At 39.9% G+C, this 22841-nt stretch overlaps 2 protein-coding genes across 4 annotated transcripts; one reads left to right on the top strand and one right to left on the bottom strand.

Annotated features, from left to right (window-relative positions):
- Nucleotides 1–252: 252 nt before the first annotated feature.
- Nucleotides 253–7997, bottom strand: abracl (ABRA C-terminal like). The gene is made up of 3 exons (XM_010882577.3): nucleotides 7872–7997; nucleotides 4926–4991; nucleotides 253–1459 (listed from the first exon to the last, which is right to left on the bottom strand). Exons 2-3 carry the CDS (start codon nucleotides 4984–4986, stop codon nucleotides 1275–1277), a joined length of 246 nt encoding a protein of 81 aa, XP_010880879.1. The 5' UTR covers nucleotides 4987–4991; nucleotides 7872–7997; the 3' UTR covers nucleotides 253–1274.
- A 2922-nt stretch (nucleotides 7998–10919) lies between these two features.
- reps1 (RALBP1 associated Eps domain containing 1) lies at nucleotides 10920–22771 on the top strand. Of its 3 annotated transcripts, none has more exons than XM_010882574.5 (19): nucleotides 10921–11724; nucleotides 13038–13161; nucleotides 14159–14352; nucleotides 15078–15237; nucleotides 15853–15986; nucleotides 16757–16922; nucleotides 17568–17631; nucleotides 17886–18040; nucleotides 18201–18322; nucleotides 18631–18711; nucleotides 19122–19209; nucleotides 19368–19466; nucleotides 19629–19701; nucleotides 19804–20002; nucleotides 20209–20382; nucleotides 20490–20576; nucleotides 20685–20824; nucleotides 20926–21031; nucleotides 21174–22771. In XM_010882574.5, exons 1-19 carry the CDS (start codon nucleotides 11572–11574, stop codon nucleotides 21240–21242), a joined length of 2388 nt encoding a protein of 795 aa, XP_010880876.4. In that variant the 5' UTR covers nucleotides 10921–11571; the 3' UTR covers nucleotides 21243–22771. The 3 variants fall into 3 exon arrangements, with proteins under 3 accessions (XP_010880878.4, XP_010880876.4, XP_010880877.4); XM_010882575.5 differs by having other exon boundaries at nucleotides 10922–11724; nucleotides 15853–15917; XM_010882576.5 differs by lacking the exon at nucleotides 18631–18711 and having other exon boundaries at nucleotides 10920–11724.
- The last annotated feature ends 70 nt before the right edge of the window (nucleotides 22772–22841 follow it).

Below are 22841 nucleotides of genomic sequence, written 5' to 3'. Positions count from 1 at the left end.
TCCATAGTAACGTCTCAAGTTCAAGTCAGCTGTATTTGGGCTGCACGAGGCTATACTGAAAACAAAAGCCAATATTTCGACCCCCATCCGTTTTTAAGATTTTTTGTTTTGTTTACATGTTAGTCTATCCCTATGCAATTCTGTTAGTATAAATATATAAACCATCAATACAGCTCAGAATTTGTATTTCATAGTATGGTTATAGTATTTGTATGCAATGATTCCACTGTACATCATGAATAAACTCAGGCAGCAAATTGAAGGTTTTTCTTTAGTTAATGGTCATTCACATCTAAACAGTTACAGTTCATTGTCAACCATACAATTTGATGACAGAATTGTACAATTCTTTTAGGGAACATGAAGTAGGCCACAACATACAGCATGTTACAGATACAGAAATGTCATCTATAATTCCTATTGTGGTTAGAGAACATCCAATACATCATTTATATACAACATAATGAACATGAAGCACATAATATCGCTTATTACAAGGACTATTCTATAATGTTTGCATAACATAACACTTTCAGGAATGAGGGAAATGTGTATTCCAAATAAGAAGTCAAATTTCAAAAAGTCAGTTTAACAGTTGTGTGGATTACGTCCTGAGAATCATTACAAAATCAACTTTTTATTTGGCACAAATCTCCCTGTAATTAAATAATAATAATAATAATTACACAGGAAATCCATTGGCTTAATCCCCCTTGCAAAGGCAAAGGTTTGTTTGTGGTCAGTAGCGAAAAAGACAGTCTTGCAAACATATAAAAGCTTAAATATTCTATACTCAAATGCTTAACATTAGCATGAATACAAAATCATTATGTGCAAAAGCCTCTCTTAAAGCACTTGCCACAAAAGGTAGCAATTGACCATGTAAACAATAAATTAAATTGACATTTGGTGAATCTTGGTTTTAAATAGGAGTAATTTGTTTCCTAAAAAGTCTAGTAGTATTTCATCCCCTATAAAATATTCCTTATGACAAGTACAATATGCTAATGCAGTATACAAAATGTTACATTCTCAGCCTGTTTCAAGACCTGTACATTTGTATTCTTGAAATTGTATCAAAACGTTGATTTGTGATCCCTGGTCAATGTTGTTTTTACATTAACATTCTACTACAATGGTGAGGAGCAGGCAAATCAAGCATTTTGCTGCACCTGCTGTAATATCAGTTTAGCTCAGTATGTTAACAGTAAAACTTTGATAATAGTAACTCGAAGACAAGCTTGACTTATCACCTGAATAATGAGTCATCAGCTTCATTCCTGTAGAAGTGTGATATCGACATTGTCATGGACACCTTGCAGGAGTAGCTCCCCTTCAAATGTGATGATCTTCTTCCTCTTGGCAGCCCTCAGAGTCCCAACCAAAGCCTCAAATATATTGGCACATCTATCATCATTGAACAGGACACCAAATTTCACACACATTTTTCCATCGGCATCTGTAAAAAACAAAACAAAAAAACAAAGTTTAAGGGGAAAATCTATTTTCTTACATTCCTGTGACTGACAGTACTATGGAGGTTTTAGACCATCTGTGAAAATGTCTTAAGCCATTTCACCGTAAACACATAGAAACAATTGAAACAATGAAAGAAACTCAAAATGTATTGTAGTCTTTTTATTTTATTCTTCCCCAATTAGATCTGTGGTAACTTCCAAGCTTCATGATAGATATTCCTGAAATCTTCCTTTGATCAACTGCTTGCTTTTTGTAAATTTTGTCTTGTCATCCCACACAGCTTCAACTATGCTTCATTTGAAATGCTAATGTAGACAATCAAATATTATGACCTTAAATTACTGTTCATCAGATATCTTTTGTGTTCCACTTAGTTTCATCTTAAATTAGTCTTTGACATTTCTTCAGTATTGTATTACTTAATTGAATTTATTCTAATATTTTACAGTCTTTACAAGCAAAAAAAATAAATAATTACTGGCCAGATAAAAAGCATGAATTTTTTTTCCAGATGACTTAATACTTTTCCAGTGCTGTATGTATATAGTGTTTCCTTTGCTCCAAGGTATTGGCTTACTTAGCGGTGCCTCCTCACCCAAACATTCAGTAGTATAAACAGTTCAGATAAATAGTGAATTACCCTAAAATCAGCCACTCCAAAATAGGATGTGGCAGCTAAGGAGAAAATAAGGGGAAGCATGGCTCTGTAAAAACAACAACATAAAAGCCAGCCAGTGGATTTTCAAAAGCATGAGAGCAAATACGAGACGGTTATTTGAACCAGTCTGAGATCTGTTCAGGATAAAGTGTCCAAATGAAAACAAATCAGGCACACATCCAATAAACACGAAGAAATTACTGATCTCAGTAAGTGCATTTAATCATTTTATGGGGGTAAAAATTCAAAAGAATGCCTTAAAAAAGCAATCGATTGGAACCCCAAATGATTGTGGTACAAATTGCACATTTTGATAACTATCAGTCACAGGTTTTAAAGTTGACATTTTCTAAAATCTACCTAGATGGCTTGTCTGTTTACTGCACAAGCCAACGAGAAATCTTTGGAAGAAATGTTAGAAAAGCACTAGCTTGACCCTGCTCTCCCTGAGTGAGAGTTGCATGCAGAGAGACAGTCCAAAAATTACTTCAAGTGATTTATGAAGTTAGATGTCTTAGATATTCATAATCATTCCCCTTTAAGATCTCTATTGTCAGAACCCACATCATGATACCATTATAAATATATTTAGAACTTACTACCATACAAGACAATAATTATTGAACATATAATTAATGACTTCTTGAAAAACAAATTGACCTGAGACCTAATTGCTTTAGTCCATGCGGCATTAAAAAAAAATAATGTGGTGTTGATTATACTTAACTATAGGTCCAAAATTATACAACATAACAGATGCTATCGCTAACAGATAATATTTTAGTGAATTTCAATTCACCCAATAATTGTCTTACAGTGGGACACTCTGCGCAGTAGAAATATAAATATCGTCATCATACTTTATTATGATTATGAGATGTACATACCCTAAAGAATATGCACGGACTCCCATTTAGCTCAGTTGGTAGAGCATATCCTTAGAATTGAATAACCCCCCAGGCAGAAAACTATATCTAACATTCTCAACATTAACCTCTAGTGGACATTTTGTAGAATGCAACGAGAAAGACTCCTCAATTTGACTGATCACCAGAGTCAAACGTCACAAGCTTTGAGTTTGTCATAGTAAAAAGCGCTTTACACATGCAACATATTTTTATTGTTAAGAATATTATTAATAAAAACAACTTGTGGACTTATGGCTTTTGGCATACTTGACACTCAAAATGTTAATATTCAACAATGAAAAAGTAGCAAGAAACACCAGTAATTTTGATTCTGAACATCCAAAGACAAAATGGTGTAATGAGACAATGAATATCCTTTTACTGTCCTTTTTAAACTAAACACCATTGAACTTAGAACGTCATGTTATTTTACTGATCTGTATGCCTCTGGAGATATGGGGCATTACACAGGACGCCACCCCTTGTTTGTCATTACATACTCACTCACGAACATATTTACTGTTGGTTATGTTACTGCAAATAGGGCCAATCACTAGGAATCCTGGGCCCCATGTGAAGGTATATGACTGGTCCCCCTCTCCAGCAAACAATATTGACATTATGATCAACGGCCCGGCCAAGCCACGGGCCCGGGAATCACATCCACCTCTTCCTGCATTTTACTGCCTGCTTAATTTCCACAATATTGCTATTTTCATTTCCAAAATGTTGATTTTTATTGTATTACTTAAAATGTAAATGATTACTTACAGTAAAAAAAATCCAGACAAAGAAATGGCTATTAGGTATATCAGAAAAAGACGCTCCCACAGTCTTGGTTTGCAAATGTCACTTCCAAAAATCTAGTCTGCAGGGATACCTCAACAAAAAATGTATGGGCACCTACCTGTCATTAAAAATGTGAGTAGATCGCTGATTGGCCAGCTCATTCTATAGACACCAATGACAGTGTTCGACACAAATGACCTACTGTAATTGAATATGGTTAGCTAACTGACACATCCTAACTCCCTAGTTAACCATTGGCAATCTGCGTACCGTAGACTATATCATTTTTGAAGAGGTGTCATTTCAGAATGACGGGTGCTGTAGCTCTGCTGGTGTTGTTGCTATTGTCTGTAAAGAGCATCAGCTGAGAAAAGGAGGAGTTGAGGGGTCATAGAATTACATCATTCATCAGTGACAATGAAGAGGTTGGGAACGGGATCAGACTCATAGATTAAGAGCTGAAGGCCTGAGGCTACACAGACAGCGAACAAATGACCGGCCAGGCCAACACACACTAATATATAGTCCTGTATTTGCCTTGTCTAAGTAGCATTGCTGATGTAAGATAGATGACCAGGTCCCTACTTGCCTTGTAATCAGTCGTTGCAACTGCTATTTCACAACCACTGAGAAATAGTTCCTTGACGGTTATCATTATGGGAAATTCCCTTTTAACCATTTATAATAAACTGATGGGTTGTGACTTTGTTTTACAGTGTATGCTGTGTAATGTAGCCTATAAAATGTTCTACAGTTTAAGTTGCAATCACAGACGCACTGTTCAGAAATGAGCCAGAAAGGTAGCCCACATCATGTCGCTCAAACTTTCGGTAAAGAAAGGAACGTGACAGGATGACGAGCAGCACCTAGTAATGAAGAGGGGTACATTTACAGAACGTCATCTTCACATGCACCGCAATGTCATGATCTGTGGCACGAGGGAAAGGTCAGAGAAAAGCCAGCTCCATAGCCATACTCATTAAACAGATTTTCCTGCATAGTATATTGACAGGTCAACCACTTTATCACATGTTTTGCTGCATTGGTTATTCTTGTAAACAAAGTGCACTGTAATACTGGATCATACTTACTTTTACTGCCAAGCCGTTGGATCTCGTCAACAAGCAGGGAAACTTCATGTTGGACGTTCATTGTCACTAAAATGGTAACAAAATATATTGTCACATGCCAACATGCATATTTACTTTAGTAATACCCCAGTTTACACACCATATCAATGGCACCACCTACCCCTGATTATATTTTTCAAAAATGACCAAAATGTATAAAGCATTCCCATCTATATGATGAATATGAATTTGGCACTGTATTATAAAATAATACATTTGTAAATTTAGCATACCTAAGACAGGGAACAAACTGTGTTGCATTATGGGGATACAATTTTTTAATAAAAAAAAATACTGGTGCCTCAGTGTGAAATGTTTTACTGGTTCCTTTTTTATGGTCAGGGCAGGTGAGTCACTTGATTTACATGGTCCAAGGCCCAAGGTTCAGCACTGGGCTTTACTAAACAAATGTGGCCATTGAAAATGAAGGGGTAATATACAGTGATTCCTTGTTTATCATCTCCCCATACCAATAAAAATAAGAAATTATTGTGTAGTCCAAAAGGCAATTGATACCTTGGCTAGAAGAAATGACAAAGAATTCCAAAGAAACTGAACATGGTGAAAATTCAGTGAAAGACCCATGAAGCAGTCTACATCTGATGTACAGTACAGGGGTCACTTCTTAGAGAGACAGAAGGAATCTGAGCATCTGATTGCAAAGCATCCAAAGTACACACTCTGACCATGAAAAGAAGTCTCACAAGAATTACACGTTTAGGGTGTGTTACAGCTAAGAAACCACACCCACACGCACGCACCTCAGTGGGAGTTTGAGAGTTTTACATTTAGAGGCAAACACTTATAATATCCTTGTTTGGCACATTTCCCAATGGCAAAAGCCCCCATGGACTGTATGCCTTCTTTAAAGACCATGCCATTAGTCACCAATACCTACACCACAGCAGGCTCTGAAGTGAAGAGGGTCATTAAATATTGAATGGCTAAAGTGGCAAAAGAAGGACTAGCCAGGCCTTTGGGATGATGTGTCATAGAAAAAAATGCCTAATTTAATCTGCCGCTATCATTCAAGCTTTGTTTGCTCTAAACAACGATACTGGGAACTTCTGCACCTTAGCATTGAGCAGACTGAGAAGCATGAGCTAAAAGAGGCAACGATGGTGGCCCAATAATAGTCTGGTTGGCACCTGACTCAAGGTCTTCCTGATATAACAGTCCAGAACGGGAGTTTTGATGTTGTCGACGGCACGCGATGATGATGAAGGGGATGGGCCCTCATTCCTCAAGTCTGTTTCTTCCATTGTACGGACATGAATTGAACACGATAGCTTTACTGCAACTACACAGCTCCTGTCTAATCCAGTGACTCACATTCACTGGGGCACAACCTTAAGTCGCCGAATTCGTTACTGGACTCTTACCAATAAAAGTAACCTTAGGGGCCTGAAACAATGTTAAATCTAGACTCAAAGCCGCATCATAGGCAGTTTTCACTTAAAAAACAGTAGTTCCGCGCCATCACATTTTTATGACGGCACACGAATATGTCAGGAGTATTTTGGGAAGGTGGATAAGGCAAACCCTACTTGCGGAGTCTTAGAAAAAGAAAATCTGCTCTGCTCGACTTAATGCAAATTTGAGGTCAGCGCCACGGACCGATGACAAACTATCGACTATGCAACCTGATGCGGGAGAGATTTAATTCATTCAGCAAATATGGAAAACAATAGAACAGAATGCAAATGTAAGTGATTAGGAACCGTCTGTTTTGTGTCCTGTATGCAGACTGGGTGAAAGCCAAGGTATGACGTCACATTAATCTTTTCTGTTCCAACTGTGTTGGTAACCTGTTTATAATAGCATTAAAGGATCTTGAGATTTATTGTATTTCGTCAACATATCACTCTGCAATGCGTTGTGCCTAAGAATAGCTCTTTGCCTCCTATGATGTTCATATACCACACCTTCACTTGCCACACTGCTTAATGATATCCTCATGACGAATCACATTAAAAATGCATAGTTCTGAAGATAAAGGTGTACTGTGTAGAATACTGCCTGTCCAGTATTACAAGACTGAACTGTAAACAACGACACTTAAACCAGAAAGGGTTTTAGATTACTTTTTGTCAAGAGCTTTATAACCTTTGACTAAACCCTTCATATTAAAAAAATGCATTCAGGAAAAACGTTTTAGTTGGGGGAAATTGTTCATCCATGTACAAATTAAGAGGTAAGTAAAATGCTTTGTGTGCCACGGGGTTACAGGCCACATACGTGATTGAAATCTCTGTGGAAGAAATAGGTCGCCCCATGCAAAGACTGCTACATTCACTGTTGTCAGTCACAATGAGTACCCATCTTAATCTGCGCGTCCAGTCCACAGTGTTTTGCAAAAAAAATTCTGATTTGGTAACATGGTTTGTGACCATATTAGGCTCCAAATTTGAGTTTTCATGTTGGATTACTTCTTATAACATTTCCACTAGAATTTACTGTTAGAATTTTTGTAGGACACCACCGTCAAACACGAATCTTATAGGATGGTTCCAAATTGTAATATATAATTGTAATGGATTTTCTTGACAAGGTAGTTACCCTTTAAACGCCAGCCCTCAATGCGGAAGTAGGGTAACGCAAAACAGTCACACCCAAGGGAATTTAGAATCACTCAAGTTGAAATCCAGTCAGTGTAATCCGTCTCTAGACACGTTAGTTGATTGTTCAACTCATATATTTCGATCACTGGTTGTCATAATTAATTGAGTATATCCCACGAACCCGCCACGATTATGACTATGGCTGACAATGAAAGGAAATGCGGGCGGTTGCCGGCTGAAGTGATGACTGTATAGCTAACTCAAGAGGCTATGATTATTACGCACTACTTTGCATGTTCTTCTATTTCACATCAGGCCTAAATGGTGAATATTTTGCGGTATTTACCTGAGTTAGTCCTCTATCAAAGGACACGACGCGTGAAGTCGAAATCAATTCAACGGAAGAGCGAAGAAAGGCGACGCTGTATTAGTGACGTAAGTACTCCTTTTTTGCGCGCGCGTGTGTGGCTGGGTGAGTGGTGGTGGTGGTGAGGGGAGGAGGCTCCATCACTTGGTCCGGGCACTACCACCATAAACTTCTCAAACCTGGAGTGGCCAGATTGCTACAGTAGTTATTTTTGGTTGGCCAACAAAAATACTTACGATATGTACTCACCTGGTTGAGAGAGCAATTCAAGACACTCAATGTTTGTCAGTACATTTAATGTAAATCTGTAAAACCTATAATAGTGACTGGATTTCAGTATAATTGGCCAACTCAACATAGAACTAATTATTTCATATGTACACCTTCTAATCCGAAAACATTGAAGAATGAAAATCCCATATGTCCTCCCTCCATGTTCCGTTACCTCTAATGCATTACCAATTTAATATTCCATAAACCTTCAGTTCATCATAAGGGAAACAATTTGTGGCAAACAGAGAATATCTGGAATGGTTCATGGAACAACAGGCATGATTTGTGTTAGATAGGGGTATTCAACTCTGGTCCTCAAAGCTAGTTCCACAATATTTTTCATTTTAAACACCCCAATCCGGGGCTTTTTAAACCTGGGACCAGGTGGGTGCAGTTAATGATGAGGTAGAATGGAAAATCAGCAGACTTCGGCTATCGTTTGGTAAGAGTTGAACATCCTTGGTGTAAAACACGGTCTGTACTATTCAAAGGTCACTTAATACTCAGTTGTAGCTTTTCCTCCTTGTTTTCCTAGAGAAGTGCTCACAATATGGCTCCTGCATACGCTTTCACCCACTTGTCTCAGTTTCATACTCACTCCAATTCTTTCTCCAAACCAGATGTGTATATTATAATAATTTGATAGCCAGCCATTAAGGTAGTTATATTAACTTGAATTATTAGTAGTTCCAGACTTTTCTTATGCGGAAAACAGATTATTAAAAGATCAAATGACCAATGTAAATGATGATTTTAAAAATCTTTTGGCATAGGCTAGGTTCCTCGAATTCATTTTTGGACCTGGAAGCCAGTTCCAGTCCCAATTTTTTGATTGCAACTGTCTAATCAGGGGCTTATTTAGGAAAGGGACACCATGCTAACAAAATCAAGCTAAACTGCTATTCAAAATCCAGTGGTATAAATGGACTGTGTACTGAGGATTTGGGAGATGACCTTGGTCAGCACGCTCTGTTCTTATGATGTGATTATGGCCACAAATGCAAGGTGCCAAACATCTTATCTTTGGTTACAGCTACAGATGGCTCCACGGTCGAGTTGCTTGTCTCTTTCCTTTCTTGTCCTTCAATTTGGAGAAACACATGTGGTAGCTCAGATCAGGTCTTTGAACCTAGAACCATGGTTGCCACTACAGTGTAGCATTTAAGTTTCATGTTTGTGTGACAATGTTTATTTCTTGTATGTATTGAAGCAGAAGAGACAATTTTTGGGGAACTGACCAAGGGAAGTTTGTAAAGAGGAACAGCATCAATATGAATTCAGAACAATGAATGGCCTTTTGCTGATTATCTTGTTCCTGTGTGATGAGTAAATAAAGTAATCAACTGCTATCTGTGTTTGAGTGTATTCTTCAGTTTATTTTTCCTTCTTGCTTTTCCTTTATGAGTGGACTTTTCCTCACCGTGGATTCAAAAGGATAATTCAGCATATAATTTGGACAGACCTTAGACTGCCTGTAACAAACTAATGCAATGGAAAATATTGGGCTGAGACAGAACTGATTGACCCTACTCCTCCGGCACAAAGTATTACAGCATGAAAATGCGACGAGGGTCTGGAGGCACTGTGGCACTCTTATGGGCTGTTAAGCTCTAGTTTGTGGTTTTAATGCAGGTAGTGTTGTTTGTGAGCCACAATTTTACTGAAATGACAACCCCAGTGAAACCACATCAGCTGGAAAGAGTAAGTCAGGGGTCCATGTCATAACCCCAAAGTAAATTACTGTCTAACCCACACAAAGAGCAAACCAGCAGTCCTATGAATGCGCAACACAAATAATTGTTACCATGGCATGGCCCCATTAATATTGCTGCCCTGGCAAAGAAATAACACATTCTAGACCTTAGAGCAAGTGACGTCACCAGTTGAAAAGTTTTTAGTGTGCACCTTGAACTTGCCAGACATCTCACACAGGTAAAACACAACTTCTGAACAGGGGAATGCAACTAAAGTTATTTTATGTTCTTTTTTCTGAATGCATAAACACTAACAGTGATTCTTGGAGCACAATCACAGAATCCATTAACACTTGTAGCTAATGCATTTACCATGTGTGCTAATGTGAATGCATGTGAATGCATCTCTGCTTTACATTCAGTTTGTAATTTTATAACTCACTTTTTGCAAAACTTTGCACGCAGTTTTCAATTTTTAAAACACACAGCAAAACTGTTAACACTGGTCTCCACATTGCTGTACCATTTCACATATTGCTTTTCCACATGACACTTGAAAAACAGTGAGTTCACACAGAGCATGAGCACTATTAATAGGCCACAGGTTTTATTTTCTTCTGGACTTTTGTTTGAGTGTTAGAACATTTTGAGAAAAGAAAAAAAAAGTTTTCCTATTGAATTTATAGTGTGTTACAATGTGGCCTGCACACAGAAAAGCAACAATTGTTTTTTATTCATACTATCAGTGTGTAGTTGGCGCTTCGTGTGCTTCAAATGATGGCTTGTGTGTAGTGTATTGATGCAAAAAAAATTTTTTAAAGCATTTGCAATGGTTTGGCTAAATGTTCTTGTTTTTGTAAGATATGTATAATGGTCGGCAAAGTTAGAGTTCTGAGTTTCTGACTTGAAATCCAGAGTTGGATGATAACTCAACACAAAGTTTACTAGTTTGGACGCAGTTCTTTTGGAACCTCTGAAGTTGGAAGTCTAATATTTCCGATTTTTGAATGCTGTGCAAAATCTGTCAAAGTTGTCTAAACACAGGAACGCCCCCTAGACTTCCACCGTCCGTACGATGACATCACGGCGTTCAGGAATGGTGGCTCTGACTGATGGAGAAGGAGCCAAAAGACCCTAAAACTTTTCTTCTAACATAATTAGAGGGACTCAAACTTGATTGTGAGGCAGAAACAGCATATGGTACCGGGGTATAACCGGAAGAACTCGAAATCGGTTTGATTTATTGTTGAATACTGACGCCCAGTCTCGGAAGTTGACTACTGTAACGTTACTGTCTAGTTCAACGTTAACGACGTAAACGTTGGCTACCTGGCTAGCAAGCTAGCTAATAGCTAACAACAACAGCCTGTAGCTAGCTTATAAGCTAATGTTAACATTAGTCGCAACACCAGTCATTGTTTTATTAATATAGTAACTTTATTGATGAATACATTAGTAATCCAAAACAATCAATAATTGTCATAAATCAGTCGATAAGTGACATTGCGTCTTGGCTGGTTAAGTAAGGACATTTACGAAGACCCTTCCAGTCATAACGTTAGCTAGCTAGCCATTCTACCACTTCAGTCAAGTCAGCTAAATTAGCAAGCAAAGCTAAACTGCATCGTCGCTCATCGCCCTTTTTGGGTCCAGTTTTCGAAAGTCAGGATAACGAAGCAGCCAGACGCTAATCGAGTACCTTTGATGCCATAATGGAAAGTTTAACATTAACGGATGTGGAGCAGAAATATTACTCAGATTTGTTCGTTTATTGCGATACGGACAACACCAAGAAAGTGGCTTCCAACGGCAGAGTTCTTGACCTTTTCCGGGCGGCCCAGCTACCCAACGAGGTTGTCCTGCAGGTAGGCTACCTATTTTAACGAAGTAGGTAGTTGGCTGAATGTAGTTTGTAATAATATGTAACAAATTGTAGAAAAATGTAGTAAGATAGCTTTGGTGTGCATGTTGACAGTGGTGAACGTGACGAGACACACCTTCTAACGCGTTAAGTAGCCAGCTAGCCAAGGGAGAATGTCTAGCCACACTGCTGTAGCAAAGCATGCTACCCAAAAGGAAGTTAGCTAGCTTACAATCAAGTTTTTGGCATTATTAACGTGCGTTTTCTACACGGCCAGTTGTGTACATTCAACAAAATCATATTTATTTTCAATGTTCTATCGAGCTGTCTTTCTGCGCAATTGTCTTGCAATTTATACTATATTGAACGATAGCAAGGTACCTATTCCAGTATAAGTCGACAGCCCACTTTTTTTTTTTTTTTAGCCTATCTAGCTACTTTGTTAGTTTCTGGCCTGAATACAAAGTTTAAAATATGACACAATTGAATTTTGGTCACCTTGATTCTATCCAAAGGTTAACATGCTAATAATATGATTGAAAACAATCCAAAATGTGAAGTCGGCAGTGGAGTGCGTTTCATAAACGAAGTCGCCCTGCCGTATTAGTCATGTCCAACTATTTATTTGTATACGACAATATTCGTGCTGTTCTCAGTTTGTATTAGCCTACTGTCATGGTGAAATGATTTCTTGGCTCCCTGTCATTCTAAGTGTCAGTTATTGACCTGCTCAGTCTAGTTTCTAAGCCACTTTACGTTTGTTACTCTTTGTTCTTATGCTGGACATGATGGATCCTTTTATTTCTTCCTCCTGAAGTGATAGACTAACTGTTTTTTTCCTATGATTGTTCATTATACAGAGTCCACTTTCAACTATTATCCATGGGTCTGATATGAGAAATATGTAATTTTGACATCCTATTTTCCTTTGAAAGGATGCTGACTCACTAGGGCTAGGCTGGTTGCTGCATTTCTTACCAATGTTGGTCTTACCATATAGCACTGCAGTGTTAAAGTCTCAGGGCTTGACCTTCTTTTGCTGTAAGTCCTTTACTTCTCCAGATTCAGATACCCTTTGGAATATTTCAAACCTTTTATTTTGTCAAGACACAAGTCACTTTGCTCTGTATGCACACACAGCTTCATCTCTCTTCCTGTTTTAGGAAGCAAAGTCATTTGGAACTGTTTCTGCGAGTAATTGCAACATTCTTCCCATTATCGACTATTTGGTTTAACATGGTAGCACAGTAAAGATCTTAAGGAGTTTAGGCCTGTGTTGCTCTAGAATAAAGACCTATCTTGATAACTCTGTCACAGATCACAGAGCTCTGTGGAGCCACTCGACTGGGCCATTTTGGAAGGAGCCAGTTTTACATTGCACTTAAACTCATCGCTGTAGCCCAGTCTGGACTACCTCTACGGGTAGAAAGCCTAAACTCTGGTGAGTAAACATGTCTAGAATTCTCCATCTATTACACATGGATTACAAAAATATAATGCAGGGTTTAGTAACCAGGGAACAACAGATTATTTCTTATCTGTTGAAATTTTGTGGGGTTCCCCTCAGAATCAACCTGTCTGGATTGAACCGACAGTTAACATGGTCATGTGTTCTTCAAAGTGTCACTTATTCGTCTTGGTACTTCAGAGCTCATTTCATAACCCCAAAGATTATACTGATTGTGATTTTTGTGGGGCTGCAGCAACGAATCAATGATATTGTTAATAAAGACATGGCTGCTTGTTTTTATCATCGATTAGTTAGGTTAACATTGGCTGCAACAAAAAAGAAAATGTGAAAACCACAGAGGCTGCATGGTCCTATACATGGATGAGTTGCACATGATGTGTGTAATGTTAGCATCTCCAAACCGTGGGCTACTTGTGGAATTTGTTTAGAGTCAAGCAGCCCCTAATATCTAATAGAGCTCGTTATGGATGGATCTTGCTATGATTGCTGTGTATATATGTGTGTTTATGTATATTATATTAATTGAATGATTCATCTGTATCATGGGTGATTTTATTTGTTAAGGATATGTTTGTGTCAGCATAAACCCCTGATTAACCAGCTACAGGATGCGGAGATATGGATGGACCTGAGAGAACATGAGTTAACAGGAAACAAAACCACCCGTGTAGGGTTTACAGGAAAAGAATGGAGAATAACTCAACAGGATATTGAACCACTGAAACATGAGGCTGGGCTAGAGAGAGGAGGCATAGACTTAGAGTTGCCAGTGAGAACATGAACATCCAGCTTGGTGTATATGTCAAGTCTGTTAATAAAAAAAAAAATACAAATGTTGTGGTTGTCAGTATCAACAATATTTTTCTTTGGGCCATAATGTAATAAGCTATGCTGTACTACAACTGATTAGTCAAACCCGTAGGGACATGAGGGTGTGCTGTTATCTAACATTGTTTCTTGTTAACAGTCAAGGACTTGCCTCTGCCTCGCTTTGTTGTGGCAAAAAATGAGCAGGAGGCCAGACACACAGCCTTGTACCCTGACTTGGAGAACCAGGGGTCTTACCAAGGTGTGATTCCACGGCCCCCGGGAAGAGGGCAGATTAAGAAGGTGTCTGCCCATGAGGTCATCCAGCCCTGTCTGCCCACAGTAGAACCACAGGTCAGTCAAGCTAATTATGAAGTTGACTACATATCATTTCCAATTAGAGCTGAGCCTGTAAACCTGAAAAAAATATATATGAAAAAAAGCTATAAAGAAATTAATATACGTGTGTGTGTGTATATAGACCAATGACATATTCATGGAAAAACAACAGTGTCTCAGTAAGGTGTTGGGCCACCAGAACAGCTTGAATGCGCCCTTGCATAAGTTCTCATTACTGGAGGGATGGAGCGCCATTCTTCCCCAAGATATTCCTTCAGTTGGTTTTTGGATGATGGTGACCGTCTCATGACGGTCACAAATCTCCTATAGGTGTTCAGTTGGCTTGAGATCTGGTGACTACAATGGCCATAGGTAATGACTGACATCTGTTCATGGTCATCAAACCATTCAAAGACCTCTCGTTCCCTGTGGAGGGGGACACTGTCTTCCTGGAAGAAACCCAAAGATGAACCCTCTTTCAAAGTCATTTAGACTCTTTGCCCTTGCCATCTTGATTCAAAATCAAGATTGCCTGCGCCAGCATTTTTATAAATGCCACAGAGCATTATTAATTGCTTAATTGGATCATGCAATACACCTGAATGGAAGCACCTGCATTCGCTGTGTTCCTCCACTCATTTATTCCGTTTTTTTCTTTGTGTGTAATATTCATATTCTGTCAGATCTAACTGAAGAGACATGCATAGTTTTAATTTCATGTTATGTACCCCTCCTTGCAGCCCGACACCACGTCTCCGGTGGTGTCCCCCCACCAGTCTCCTCCCACCTCACCCCACGCCTGGAGGAAGCACAAACGGCAGGCCAGTGGCGGAAACCTGGAGAGACCGCCTGTGGTGGTGGCAGGAGCTGTCTGGACTCCTTTCAGAGAAGCACAATCAGGTACATGCTCCAGTCTGCCAGCTGTACCCTCTGTGCATATGACAGTCTGTCAGCAGCACTCTCAGATTCAGTTGGAGTTGTTTCCAATATGTTTTGGTGGCTTTCACAGTCTTACAACTTTGGAATGTCTTTAACTTTAGATCAGCCAATTAGCCGAAATGGGCGTGCATTCCCGATAGCAATGGAACTTAGGCTTACAACTGTTTAAATCCAGATTTTGCTCATTTCTTTGCTTGTTTGTTACTATTGCAAAGACATTTGGAACTTTGTGTTTGCAGCTAACTGGTGGGTAGCTATTGACCTTCACAGAGAGACTGTTAAAAATGTAGCAGTTTAGTGTTTGGTGGTGCTCTTCTGTGTATGACAAAGAAGGGCAAAACAAGTATCAAACAAAGTAGGCCTCCTTCAGTGTTCTGCGGCTATCGTTTAATTGCAAGCTTTTGGGAAACTGCATTGGAAGAGTCTTGTCCATGCAGATGAGAATGCAATTGATGTGAGGGTTTTGTAGTCCAGCCTTTCAAAAGCTCTTCAGTATGTTCTCTGCTGTAGCTAGAAGGGGGCTATGTGTGATCTAATTGCCCTATCTGAGGCTGTGTTACTCGTCTCTCTCAACAGGACCTGTGGTGACAGGTGATGGGATGTGGTCCGCCCACTCTCCTCCTCCTGTTCAGGAAAGCTGGGTCAGTTTGAAAGATACTCACCCCCCCTCCTCGAGCACCCTCCCACCAATGCATCCCTCGTCGGTCCAGGTAGTGCAGCAAATGCTTACGTGGACCTTCCATCGCTCTTAGTTAATCATATCAAACCATAGAGATGAAGCTCTATCAGTACCATTTGTCAGCCTATATTTTAATGACCTCCATTACCCAGTAAAACAAAAAAACAGCGTATTTGAATACAATAAATCAGGAAGTTCTGTGTCCAAATTCAATTGTAATTCAGGTATTGGTATTTGGAAACAACCACATCTCTCATTTTCTGCAACTCATTTATTTATTTGTATAGTGAACTCCAAATGTGCTTGGACAGTGACCATATTTCTTTGGATTGGAAATAAGATGTTTACTAATGGGATTAAAGTGCAGACTGTACACCTTTTCATTTGAGGGTATTTTCATCCATATCTGATTAACCGTTTACATTTCATGGCGCAGTTTGTACAGTCTGCCGTATTAGGCTACCAAAACATTTGGCTATGCAGCTGCTTTTAGGCAGGTGTGCATGGTTAGTGCCTGAATAGGAGCTGTCATTATCTAGTCGTGATTCTAGGCGTTTGCATTTGTAGTATGTCACTGGTGTCTGACATCATGCTGGCAATCACAACGCATAACAGAACCTAAAATTAATATTCAGCAAAGAAATATATACAATGTCGTTGTACAAATACTTCTGATGCATATACTCTTTTTTTCTGTTGTCTCAATCAATATATTTACTGACTGCTGGTATTATCCAAACTTTCAATGAGTTGTTTCAATCTGTTTTCTCTTCTGGGAATGTTTCACATGGCTGCGTTTAGGAGAACTCTTCGATCCGAACCCTTGCATCTGCTACAACCGCCAATGAAATCCAAAGACAGTCCAGTAGTGGTTATGACGACCCCTGGAAAATTACGGATGAGCAGAGACAGTATTACATCAATCAGTTTAAGACCATCCAGCCAGACCTTAATGGTTTCATTCCTGGTGAGTAGTAACCTTTGTCTGGAACCACCATGTAGTTATGTAACTTAAAGTAGCGGTTCTGAACTGGCATATCTTTGTACAAAAACGGAACTATGTGGTTTGCAAAAAAATTTTTTTTTTGTTTCATGAGCTGAAATAAAAGATCGTTGACATTTGTCCTAATGCACAAAAAGCTTATTTCTCTCAAATTGTTATTTGCACGCTTTATTTATTTAGCTGTTTTCCTTTGCCAAGGAAATCCCTCCACTTGACTGGCGTCGGCCACTCTAAAATGTGCAGTTTTGTCAAACAACACACTAGCACAGATGTCTACCTTTTAGTGAGTGTGCAATTGCCATGCTGACTGGCAGGAATGTCCACCAGGTTATTTTACTACCGAAAGCTTCATATCCAGTGTTGTTTTGAATAATTTTACAGTATGTCCACCTGGTTGTAACTGCAGACCAGGTGTAACCAGACCAGCTCAAAGGCCTCCATATCCAACTTTTGTTACAAATAGAAAAATGTAACTGGGTGTGGCCTAAGACCTATTGTGACCGTCCACCCATTGAGAGCCACTGTGTTAAGGGTTACAGGGTCTCTGGCTGACAAACACTGCAGTCATTGACCTTTCACTAACTGCTGATACCCCCCCTCAAATTTCAGGTTCTGCTGCAAAAGAGTTTTTCACTAAATCAAAGCTACCTATTCTTGAACTCTCCCACATTTGGTAAGTTTAGCCAGTGTTTTCTCTTTCATTGAGGTTATCCCCCTGTGTAATGGTGATGTTATTGTAGTATATAATTCTAATTTTAGATTAATTCAGGAATCAGTACAAAATAATCTAAAAACATGATTGGATGACTCTTCCAATTCATGAATTTGGTTATGTCTTGTCTCAGGATTAATTCACAAGAGATTCCAGCAGTTTGTTATTCATGTTTGGGTTTTGTCTTTTGCTGATTGCCGTTATTTGCATTCTAGGGAGCTGTCAGATTTTGATAAAGACGGGGCGTTGACACTGGACGAATTCTGTGCTGCATTTCATCTAGTTGTTGCAAGGAAAAATGGCTATGATCTTCCAGAAAAGCTGCCGGAGAGTCTCATGCCAAAGCTTATTGACTTGGATGACTCAGCAGGTAAAAGCTGGAGCTCTTCTCATGATATATTCACAGTCTGTTAACATATGTCCTTGGGACCATCTGCTGCAGACTGATTAGATTTATAAAACACACAAAAAAAATGACTTCAATCGAATGGAGCTGTGATCCTGATTATGTAGATATTTTCCTTTTTCAGAGGTTCCAGACCAGGCTACTGATGTGGGCTACTCGGGGTCCCCTGTTGAAGTTACCCCCAACAAGTCTCCCTCCATGCCCTCACTCAACCAGACCTGGCCTGATCTCAACCAGGGGAATGAGGTTGGGCTCACCACCACCCCATGTTATCACTGTAGAAAATGACGTGTTTTCACCTTACCCCATTCTCGCGTTATGTTTGACTTTTCAGTCTTTTCAATTTCCATTTAGCTGGTTGCCCTTTTGTACTAACTAGGTTACTGCCAATATCCATCTGTTCCTCACTTACTAATGGATAGTAAGTAATGGTGAATGCAGTTCATCACCCCTGTTTGAGAGCAGTGGGGTTTGTAGCTGAGGTGGGACCATTCTGAATGGATGGTGTGTTTACATGACTTTGGTGCTGATGTGTTTCTGCTCTGTCTCTCCAGCAGTGGGAGACTTTTAGTGAACGCTCCTCCAGCTCACAAACTCTGACCCAATTTGATTCTAACATTGCACCAGCTGACCCTGTAAGTCAATCACTTAGTTTCCTGTTTCAGTATTAATTATTATATTAACCCTTGGCCATTTGATCTCTCTCAAAGTGCATGAACGTAATTCTCCTGAGTCTACTGCAGTAGCGGTGTCAGTTGAATTTTGCTTGCTGGGCTTATTGGATACATTTGTCATGCTTGCTTTCTGTTCTGGATTATTATGAATAAAAATGTGACAAGGTCCTGGGCTATTTGATTAATGTTACATGCCATGTCTTTCACATTTTATCTTCAGGTTTTTTCATCTCCATATGCCATGAAATAAAACCTTTTCCTTACCCGACAAACTGCTCTCACTGTGTGAAATTAGTTCCCATTACAGTTTGAAAGAGAAAATCTTTATTATTGTGAGCCAATGATCAAACCAGGTGCCTTTGTTTTTACAGGATACGGCTATTGTCCACCCTGTTCCCATCCGCATGACCCCGAGCAAGATTCATATGCAGGAGATGGAGCTGAAGAGAACTGGAAGCGGTGAGATAGTGTCCCCATATGACAGAGTACATGAAAATATCAGAAGACCGCTCTGACCTCTAAATCTGTGTTCATTGATTAGACTTTCCAGAACAGTACTGGGAAGCAGTAAACGGATACATTAGACCTTCTTTAGATTTTTTTTGTCGTTCCCGCAGATCACACACATCCTACTAGTCCTCTGATGGTCAAACCACCTGAGCTCTCTGAAGAAACCAAGCTAGCCACCTCTATGAAGTTTGTTACTGCTAATTCTGGCAAGTGCTTCTTATCAGATGATGCATTCAAACAACGTAAAAAAAAATTCAGCTTCTGCATGTAACTGACCATTTTTTTGGAGCTTAATTGTTACCTCTTTATGTGGACATGTATTGATTCCTTGGGTCGTAGTAAAACATACAAAATGTTTTTCCTAAAAGGTGATGGTTATAGTAGTTCCGATTCATATACTTCGGATCAAGACCCAATTACAAGTATCGTAGCAAGACAAAGGTAAGTTGTTCTCGATGTCTTCAGATAATCGAATTTAGTCTTCTCGTAATTTTCTGAAGACCTTTTAACAAGAATCTCACTAGCCGTCTGTCCGTGTTGTAGGTCTCATTCCGGGACCTCTCCTGAAGGACTGAAGGTGGTAGCTGCCCCCCCACCGCCACCTCCCAGACCCCACGCCTCCCACTCCCGCTCATCCTCACTAGACATGAACCGAACCTTTGCCGCCGTCTCCACAGGGCCACAGCAAGCTGGGGGTGTGGCCTACCCCCCGGCCGTGCCGCCTAGACCACTACCCACGCAGGTAGAAACCCAATACGCACATTAACACAAAGCTTTGTGTCCTTGTGGTCTTTGTTGTGTCTGGTAGGAAGTTTACCAATTTAAGTCTTATTGCAATATATTATTTACACAAGCTTTGTACGCACGCGTGCACACATAAATCAAAGTCATTGACCCGAGTATGTCCAGGTCAAGGCTGGAACCTCAGTCTTTTTTCCTTTGCCCCAGACCTCAGGGCCCCATAGTGGGCACCGCTCTGATGAAGGCCTGGCAGCACACTCCACTACCTCGCCCCAGCAGATCCCAGAGCAGCCCAACTTCGCTGACTTCAGTCAGTTCCAGGCGTTCGCTGCCTCGGATCAGCCCGGCGACGATGGGGAGAAGCACGCCGAAAGTCTTCCAGTCAGTGATGCCTTACAGTACCACACAGAACCAATATGCCAACAACATAACTTGTTTCTATCAGCCGTGTTGTAAATACAATTGACGTTTGGGTGCCCTGTTTACAGTTAGAGAAGTCTTCAGAAGGACCTGGGCCTTTAAGAACCATGAAGAGTGAGAGCCAGGAGGAGAGAGCTAATGCTACTGTGAACACTGTAAGTAGTGGACTTAAAGAGACCACCATGCCAGACCTGGGGGTCTCAATGTCCCCCTTTACTGCATGTTACCCGTTTCGGATTTATAGTGTGTCTGTGTTTCCCCAGGCCAAAGGGCCCATCATGGCCCCCCCACCCAAGCCTGTCCGCAGGAGACTGAAGTCTGAGGACGAGCTCCAGGACGAGACCCTCCCCCCGAAGTCCAACGTTATAGCCACTGTTTTAGCAACACAGCCATCTATTCCCAGGTAGGACCAGGGAACGGTCACAGGTCTGTGGTTGTCCATTATACCATGGAGTTCGTATTTTGCAATTAGTAACATATTCGATATTCATTATACATTTACAGGTCTGTTGGTAAAGATAAAAAAGCAATTCAAGCTTCTATCAGAAGAAACAAGGAAACCAACACAGTCTTGGCCAGACTCAACAGTGAACTACAACAACAGCTAAAGGTAAAGGAGTGACTACAGTAATAATGTTGATCAGATTAACCTGATCCTTGTTTTGGAAAATGTTATCTTCAAGAAATCAATTTCATTTTAAACTTCAGTCCTAATTTGAGGGTTGTTGTTATTTATTTATTTTTACTCGTAGGACTTGCTAGAAGAGAGGATATCTTTGGAGGTTCAACTGGAACAGCTCAGACCATTTTCCCATTTGTAACGTGTGTGTGTGTGGGTGGTTGGGTTTGTGTGTGAGTGTGTGTGTGTGTGTGTGTGTGTGTGTGTGGGTGGTTGGGTTTGTTTGTTTGTGTTTGGGTGTGTGTGTGTGTGTTCCACAAAGAAGATATCACAGGCCTGAAGGGGCCTTTTGTGTGATGCACATGTCCCCTCCCTCTGCTTACTGCTGTCCCTAATGTGGGAAGCACACTGTCACCAGCTGACTGACCGGACACCACACTGACTTACCGTCATCCTAACAGAGAACAGTCTCACCAGAAGGAATGGGATTGGAACATTACAATTATTGGCACTTTTATTTATCAAAGAAATAGCATTATTTTACAAATCAATCCCTTATATTATCACACTGGGTTGAGGCCAGGCAGGAAGGCGAGTGGGCATCGAGCTGGACCTTGAGTCATTGGTTACTGGATGCCAAATTCCCTCGCCCATTTTTCCCCATGATGACAAGTGTCCAGTTGACTGAATGAGAGGAGCCCTATATAGTCTGTCTGTTCTATGTTGTGTGTGGGGGGGGGGTCATGCTTTATCCTGGAGCACCTCAGACTGACTATGTGACAGAAACCCATCGTTTGATGTTTTAGTTTATTCCAGCCCACCCCACTAGGTGTCTATACTGTTTGTTAGGATGTATGGTGTGTGTTTATTTTTGGATGTATGTGGGCAGGCAAACGGTAACATAAACAGCATGTTGCAAAGACTATGTTCTTTTTTTGGTTGTTGTTTCACTAGTCTTCTGCAATTTAATCTTTAACACGATGACCTGTATTACCTTGTAAAGTGAATCACCCCCAGATGACAATTTATATTATATTTTTGCTTCTGGCTCTGTAGTTGCTCATGCGGAAGCTGCCTGTGCCTCACACGGTACATAATCTGAACCAGTCCTGCCCCAAACACAAGGTTCCCCTGTGAGATATATGAAAACCAACTATGGAAATGAGACTGATTGAAACGACTGCACTTTTCCCCTTTTACTTTTTGTTTCCCCTGACACTTTTTTTGTTTTTTTACCTGCATGTTCTTATCTAGTATGAAGATTACGCGAAAAACAAACCACTTGATTTGTACCTGTATATCTTACCTAGTATGTGATGGTACCTAAACCTTGTATAACTGTCTGTTTTTGTTGTCCTGGAACTTCTTGTTTTTCTTTTCTTTTAATTTGTATTTTATTTTTTACCTGTCCTCAAAAGCCTTATTTCTGGCGTTCAGGTTTCCACTGTAATCAATTCTCCCTGTATTGAACCAAGGTCAGCCTTTTTCCCCCTGCTGTTCAGGTTGATGTACTGTATAAGAGGTTTGTATATTGTATATGATACACACCCACACACAGACACCTTTTGATCTCATATGTAAATTTGCATTAATTGCTGACAGCAAATATTCTATTTAATTGCTTATATTATGGCTGTGGTATCATAGATGTTTAACTGCATGGATGTCTCTGCAGAATGAACTAGCAGCTGTGTGATTTTTACACAAAATAAAAACGGCACACTATTTTAACTGCTTTTTTTCTGATTGTCATTTTTTGTGTTGTTACTCAAGCAGTCATAAGAAAGAACTTGCAAACATG

Source organism: Esox lucius, chromosome 18 (genome assembly GCF_011004845.1).
Source record: "Esox lucius isolate fEsoLuc1 chromosome 18, fEsoLuc1.pri, whole genome shotgun sequence".
NCBI lineage: Eukaryota > Metazoa > Chordata > Actinopteri > Esociformes > Esocidae > Esox > Esox lucius.
The sequence above is the reverse complement of the archived record's forward strand: the minus strand, read 5'-3'. Positions and strand labels throughout refer to the sequence as shown.